The sequence below is a fragment of the Dysidea avara genome, chromosome 8 (genome assembly GCF_963678975.1).
Source record: "Dysidea avara chromosome 8, odDysAvar1.4, whole genome shotgun sequence".
Lineage (NCBI taxonomy): Eukaryota > Metazoa > Porifera > Demospongiae > Dictyoceratida > Dysideidae > Dysidea > Dysidea avara.
Genome location: NC_089279.1, coordinates 516,371 through 524,329, shown reverse-complemented (window position 1 = coordinate 524,329; position 7,959 = coordinate 516,371). Strand labels below are relative to the sequence as shown.

Below are 7,959 nucleotides of genomic sequence, written 5' to 3'. Positions count from 1 at the left end.
ACTAGCACCTGTCACAGCATGCTCTAACTGTAAAGAGTACATGCTGGACACAAAACCCGGTAGTAGCATTACGGCCACGCACCACACATTACTATAGCATAACCAAGGTGGGTGGGGGGATCACACAAAACGCCAGTGAAAATCCCGCCTAAAACCATGAGGTAACTGATGCGCATGCGCAGAAGCAGCTCCCCGTATACTATCATACCTGACGCCAGCACCAGACCGTATCTAATCATCACGTGAGATAGTATAAATCGTCGCACATTAACTTCGGTTAATCCTTCGTATTGACCGTCACTTAATGCTGCTCCTCCGCGCCAAAGGAGGGGTCCCAACTCTACATATCAACAGGATTGGCCTCTGGTGCTGGTCTGGCGCCGGAAGTGAATACGTCATGATGATGCGTACTAGTTAGTATATCTGGCATGCAATATCTGTACCCCGTGTCACGTACTCATTCATTAAGCCGCTTTGAAATAAACTCTTGCTTACCTTCAGATCCTGCAATACATCTGCACGCTTGACCTCCTAAATTAAAGCATCTCTCCCTTTATTGACATATACAAACAGAGAACACTCCTCACAATGTACCACATCCTCAATGGAACAAAGCCCACACCCTCCTAATTGTCTTGGGATGTACAGTCGATCTACATCAGATCTAGGGTGTCTTCCACGTGAAACTGTAGCAATTTTCTAGTTTGACAATCCAACTGCTATAGAAAACTAGATGGCCATTTAACAATTCCTGCACTGTATCTCATTACTGGTATACCATAAGAATTAATTGTGTTGTTACTGGTCAGCTCGAAGACAAAATAAGTATTATTATTATTATTACACAAAAATCATCATGACAACTTGCATGAGTTAAATCATCCTATACTTTATCCAAAAGATTAGGATCAATGCTCAGTCACAAAATGATGCAAGATATGAGAGGAGCTCAACAGCACACTCTTTTGTAGCTTGGGGATGAGGTTAGCGTAATTGATACCCATCTGCTGCAGTGCACTCTTCAAGCTTGTAGGGCAAGTGAGCCAAGTATTATAGGGACTATAAAAGCTGTCATTGACCACATCTTCTGTTATCATCATCATCATTATTATTATTATTACTATGCCCGGGGCAAATACAACCAAGTACAATCACCAATGGGACAACCTACTAATGGGGCGTGTACAAACAGTGCATGGCCAACACAGTGTGTGCAAGTAGAAAAGATGCACAGTTATACAGTTCTAGAGCTGGCACATAAACATATTAGTATGAAATTACAATCAGTGATTATCCGACCATGGAGATGTGAGATTGCACTTTAAATTGTGACAATCATGGTATTGAATCTGACGCCTACAAGTAGTAAAGCTTAAACATCTAACGGATACTTGTTACATTAATTGTACACAATTTGTGTTACATGATATGTTTAAATGAGGATGGATTAGAGCACTGGATTAAGACATGGCTGGAGAGAACTATACATTATCGCAGTATTGTATGCAGCAATATATTATAGGCAACATCACCAGATAAAAATTATTAGCCAATATACAGCACATCAACTAGAGCTACATAGGGTTCATCGTGTAGCAATGGCACAGTGATGGGTGACACACTATAATTATACATACACAACTTGCAGGAGATAGCTACACAATACTGTAGGAGTATGCAAGCCAGATGAACCAGATAAAGGAAGACAGCCAGAGCCAAGTAGCTAAGCCAGGTGAGGCAAAAAAGGTTAAGCACGTATTGAATTGCCTGACACCAACACAAAGGAAGTTCGCCATGCCAGCTGCACAAGACAAGATTGTTTACTTGTATTTTACATGTAACGGTACTGTAAAGAGTGTGGCATATGTTTTAATGTTTTCTTGTATTGTTTATTTACATGAATGAATCCACTGGCATCTGGCATGGAGACTTAAGATGTTACAAACATAAAAACTTACTTGTAATCTTCTTGTTTACACGTAAAGTGGCCTCTGGTTCTCCTGCAGTCACTCCACAGGCATCGCTAATCTTCTCCTTCACGCAATCTGTAAATAAGCAAGGGTGTGGTACTGCGCGTTATATAGAATTACACATATGGTCAAGTCATCAGCCTGAATGGGCACGACGATTATACGTTTGTGCCTTCATTCACAGGCGAATCTATCCCCGGTTAGTTCATGTCTCTAGACCTTGTAGTTGTCAAGAACATTAATTAATTATTATTATTTATGACATAATTTTAACCACAATTCGTATTATCTTTAGTACTTGGTTGTATAATTATTATTATTATTATTACTAGGCCTGGGGCACATACAACCAAGTACAATCACCAACGGGACAATCTACCAGTATAGTGTGTGTGTGTGTGTGTGTGTGTGTGTGTGTGTGTGTGTGTGTGTGTGTGTGTGTGTGTGTTGGCACATAAACGCAATTATAATCAGATGTTTAAGCTTTATTGGGTAATCACAACAACAGTCACGTGCATTATTATATACATATATAGCAGGCCCTCAGAATTCATACTGACCAACAAACACTTAATTAATTAATTTATGTAACTGTACACAATTAGTGTCCTCCTCATGTGATACCAGTTGTTTAAATGAGGATGGATCAGGGTGATGGATTATGACATGGCTGGAGTTGCCAAGGGCAGACCACAGTTATATCTGGGACAAAAGAAGCCAAGTATTTCCACTGCGTGTCACACACAACCGTTATTTGATCCATCTGCTGAGTGACATTTTTAAGTATGAGATGGGCCGATATGTCAAAATATGGTCACATGGTGTCTTGGATACACTGCAAGATGAAATAAAATGTGTAGCAGATCACTGTGAAAGGTGGCAGTATCTTCAAAGGAATACTCATGGATATGGCACATCATCAGTGGTGTACAGACACTGAATGGCAGCTACAGTAGTGATTGGCACTTCACAGCAACAGGAGATAATATTTTATTTATTGTTACTGGGTAGTTAAATACAGACACAGTACAAAGAAACAATGCAAACAGTATTACAACATGAAAACATAGTCTACCCCCTCTGTTAATAATCCACCTGAATGCATGTACTGGCAGCTGGCATGGCGACTTGGGACGGCTTATATAGAATTACATGTTAGTTCAAGTCATCAGCATGAACAGGAGTAATTATTATATGTTTGTGCCTCTGTTCACTAGTGAGTCGAACCACGATTAGTGTAAGTTCATAGGCCTTGTAGTTTTCCCAAACATTATTTATTTATTCATTATTACTATTTATTACGTAATTTTAACTGCATTTTGTATTATTCTTAGTACTTATAGGCCCAGGGCAAATACAGCCAAGTACAATCACCAATGGGACAATCTACTAATGGGGCATGTACAAACAGTGCGTGGCGAACACAGTATGTGCAGATGCACAGTAATACAATTCTAGAGGAATTGAATGGCACATATACATATGGGATGTATTAGCAGACCACGGCAAGATTGGGAAAGAAGCATAGTATTTCAACTGTCTGTCACCTACAACTGATATCTGAGTTATGTATATATTTAACATGAGCTGGGTCATTTGTACTAAAATGATCACATGATGCCATGGATATGCTGCAAGACCAAAAAAAAACAAAAAAAAACCAGAGAACAATTGCGGCTGAAATGCAATACCAGAATTTCATGAATATGTCAGTGTGCACAAGCATGTGGAGCATTGCCGATGGTGGCAAACTGTAGCTACATATAATAATAGCAGCAGTTAATAAGCAAGCACAATCACGCACATAGCAATTAACAGCCTAAGGGCACATTTTGTGTATGTTGTTTGTTCTCTCTATCAACGTTCAGTAGGTGGGATGCAATTTGGTAGTTTCTCAGGGCCCATATCAGTGATCAGTCTGTGGAGAGCTATGCATCATCATAAAAAATTACCAGCTGGAAACTGCACCTTCTTTACACAATGGCCTGCCAGGTGAGGCTTTCTCCCATCGTGTACACAAGTGAAGATAGCCTAGTTATGCGAGACTAAAGAAACAATACTATCAAAGTGTTTTAACCTTAACCAACACAAACTAACCTCCAGCAATTAGTAGCAACTTCCAATCATGTTGTTTATTAAGCAGGAGTAGCAACCACGTGTCTTCCAACTGCTGTCACCCACTTTAAAACACAAATGAATAGTAGTTCGCTTGTCTAGAATCCGCCTGATCTATTAATAGTGGGTGTCATGTGCTAATTGGTGTTAAATAGAATTTCTATCATCTCCACGATAACACCCACCAATTATATGATCATCTCTTCATACAACATGGATTCTATTCCCGGTGAGTGTGAAGCCTGCCTTGTAGTTTTCTCAAACATTATTTATTATTTAATTCGTTATTAAAAACCCATTAACAGCTGAATTCCTGGAGGGAATTAAAAAAAAACGCATGACTCAAGACAAGCCTCTTTTCTAAGCAAACAAACAGTTAAACCCCTTGGAAACCATATATCACTATGTTCCCCATGGACCAAGGAATACAACTATATGCAATTTGTTGCCATAGCAGCAACCACACATACATTACAATATTTTATAACTCCGTATTTTTATATGCAAACGGTAAAACCATACTTGACACAGTTATTCTAACTTTAGACAGCTAACAACAAACCTTACTTCATCACAACTGCGTTGGATACGCCGACGGGTGAAGCGCTTCATTTCCCTGAGAGCGGAAGGCGATGTTTCAGGTAAGCGTATTCAGCCATAGATTTTTGATACGATTGCCGTACGCGCATGCGTAAATACTCATGCAATAACAATGGCGTCGTCACGTTTCACAATTTTAGTGATGATACAGGTCATAGCAGCAAAGGAACGATCAATGAAGGAGCGATTTCTTAGGGGGAAGTATGAAACAAACGAGTCTATCGAAGCAGATCAATGGTATCGTGATGTTTACGTGAGTGAATGGACGTATTTGTATTGGTTATTGTTTACTGGCTAATATAGATTAGTATACAAGCAATTAGCATTTGTTACAAAACATTACATGCAAAACAATAAAGTGCTGCGTACTAGTTACTACAGTTGGGCTAGCTAGTGTTCCAGTACTCTACCTTTGTGTGATAAAGTTTGAAACATTCCCTATCGTCACTTACACATAAATGTACATTACAGTAAGAACATTTAAATCGAGTTTCATGCCTCAGTTCACTTCTAGAAAGATGTTGCTTGTTCCTTGTCATGTTGCACACTACACATTCAAGTTTCTTTGTCTGTTGTATAGGCCAGTGACCAAGATTCAAGTTCAGTCGTGTTTCACTATGCTCCCCACTCCGCTGACGACCAGCTCATTGCCGGAAACGATAAGGTCCGATTAGCTGATTGGCTACTGCAATGTGGAAGCTTAGATAACTTCACTTTCGTCGACTTGGATAACCAGCATACAGTGATGGATTGGAGTACCTCTCTAAGATGTAAGCATTGTAAAGAGCACATTCTATCAGGTGAGCAAAAACTCTTTTCCACCACTTACGGGATCTTCTTCCCACATTATAGTATCCTATATGCTGATCACTGCGATCCACCCCTCGCATGTACTGCTGATAATCAGGCAGCAGTGGCGGACAAGAAACATCACTTGATGTCCCATCAGGATTAGTACGTCAGACTGTCTCTCCATGTGATGCTCCTTCATGAAAGGTTGATAGAAAATAGACAAATCTTCGATCATACCATGCTGCTGCAAGGAGTGGACCATTTGATAGGTAATTATAGTATCCCCTATCTTCAGTTGTCCTTCTAATTATTGACTTAGGAAACCCTGTTCTGTTTGTTCGAGCTGTCCCACAAGCGTTGTTCTGATCTTCATACAGGGCCATGTACAGACGAGGGCTGGTATAATAATTGTCGGTGTAAACTTCATGCCCTTCAAGTCCATCCATAAGTTCCAGTACAACTCTTGAACAAAGCCCAATATCAAGGTTTAGACTCCATGTTTTTGCCTGTGTATATTTGCATTCTGTATATGTACCCATTTGTTGCATCACACAACACAAACACTTTTATCCCCCACTTTGTAGGCTTGTTCTTCATATATTGCTTGAAGTTGAGACGACCCTTGAAAGGAATCATAGCCTCATCTACAGTCACAGCCTGGTGAGGTGTGTAATTGGAAGCACATTGGGCAGTGACCAAGTTCAGCAAGTTTCTCACTTTGAAAAGTTTGTCATGTCGTGGATGCCCTGCTGGATGTTGCTGTCTATTATCAGCAAGATGAAGGAAACGGTAGATCTGGAGAAACTTGTCTCTACTCATTATTTCTGAGATACCAGGAGTACTCAGGATCTCCTCATCAACCTGCCAGTACATGTAAAGGTGTGGCAAGTGTAAGATCCCCATCATTATGAGCATTCCAATAAATGCCTTCATTTCTTCACAGGTGACATCTTTCCACGGTCTTGCATATTGCCGACAGGGAAACCGCAAAGCAGCATAACTATTGGTTTCAGTGACCAGCAAGTCCCAAACATCATCAGTAAAGTACAAATAAAATAAATCAACTGGCCTTGTGTTTGGTGGAAATCGTACATTTGGACCAGGAGTTGGTGAGTAGCTAAATTTAGTGTGTGTGGGCTCTATATTCTCCCACTCTCCAGGTAGAAAAGTTACTCCAGCTGCTCTTCCATCACCAGGTATGGTCCCATGTCCCCTACCAGCACCACGACCACGTCCTCTGCCACGACCACGTCCTCCACCAAGACTAGTTGTTCTACTCCGACTACGCTCCCTGCCACGACCACGTCCTCTGCTGTCACTGCGACGTACACCACGTCCACGCCTGGCACTGTCAGTAGGTCCTACACCACCACCACCTCTTGTTGTACCCCGTCCTCGTCGATGTGCACGTGCTGCTCCTCGAGCTGCTGTAGTGGCACGGGTTGGTCGATCAGGTGATGTTGGTATGGAGTCATCATCGGAAGTGTCACTATCAGTAGGATCAAGTCGTCGTTGCTTGGGAGAACTTGGGTGTTCTGAACTGGATTGCTGCAAAGGAATACAAACATTTATTTGCATTATGTAGTCACTCATAAATAATTTTACTTAGCCACAACTTGTATTTTTTTATCTATTGTCTGTATGTTTTCTATTTGTATGCTTGTATGTATTCTATCTCTTTTCACCAGTGCATATTTATCATCAACCATTTATACCTTAGTTGTCACCTATTCATATCTATGTGAAATCACTTACACTTTCATCTCTATCATTGTGATCACTAATACTTCCTGTCCTACTGATGGCTTCACTTTGTTCGCTGGAAGCATCATCAAACTGTTCTTCATCAACCCTCTCTTCAGTAGTAGGATCGTTCTTGTCTTCAGTAGAAGGATTGTCCCTGTCTTCAATATCATCTCTGTCCTCATTCAGGTCGCCAGCAGCATCCCAAGCGTCTGCCACTGGTTCGAGTACAGCTTCAGCCTCCAATTCGCTTCGACGGAGAACAGGCTCGCCCAAGTAGGCATATATCTCTTCTCCTTCATTATCGTCGCTCTCATCACTGCTGAATCCATCATCAAGAAGAGTATCGAGAACGTCCGTTACGGAAAGTCGGGATGCCATTATGTCATTTATGCGCAAAATGCGAATCGCTTTGCGGGAAGGACCATTTATCCTAGTAACCAAAGGGGTGTGGTCGTACAAATCTTAGCACACGTGCGTCGGCCCTTATGGAGCTGCTTTATGGTTAAACTAGTGTGCTTTGCCAAATCATGTGGATTTCTAAATCCATGCCGCCATATGGCAGCTACCGCCGTTAATGGGTTAATGATGTAATTTTAACCACATTTCGTATTATCTTTAGTACGTGGTTATATAATTACTATTATTACTAGGACCGGGTCACATACAACCAAGTACATATATCAACATGACAACCTACCCATTGGGCATGTATAAACAATGCCATAGCCAGCACTCA

At 41.0% G+C, this 7,959-nt stretch overlaps 1 protein-coding gene across 1 annotated transcript; it reads right to left on the bottom strand.

Moving 5' to 3' along the window:
• Positions 1 to 5,409: 5,409 nt before the first annotated feature.
• On the bottom strand, positions 5,410 to 7,602 carry LOC136264482 (chimeric ERCC6-PGBD3 protein-like). Its single transcript, XM_066059237.1, has 2 exons — positions 7,233 to 7,602; positions 5,410 to 7,025 (listed from the first exon to the last, which is right to left on the bottom strand). The coding sequence occupies exons 1-2, from the start codon at positions 7,599 to 7,601 to the stop codon at positions 5,958 to 5,960; spliced, it is 1,437 nt and encodes a 478-aa protein (XP_065915309.1). The 5' UTR covers position 7,602; the 3' UTR covers positions 5,410 to 5,957.
• Positions 7,603 to 7,959: the final 357 nt, after the last annotated feature.

Coding starts and splice junctions, on each gene's coding strand:
- LOC136264482 (XM_066059237.1), bottom strand. CDS start 7,601: ATGGCATCCCGACTTTCCGTAACGGACGTTCTCGATACTCTTCTTGAT. Junction 7,026..7,232: donor ACAATGATAGAGATGAAAGT/GTAAGTGATTTC, acceptor ATTCCTTTGCAG/CAATCCAGTTCAGAACACCC.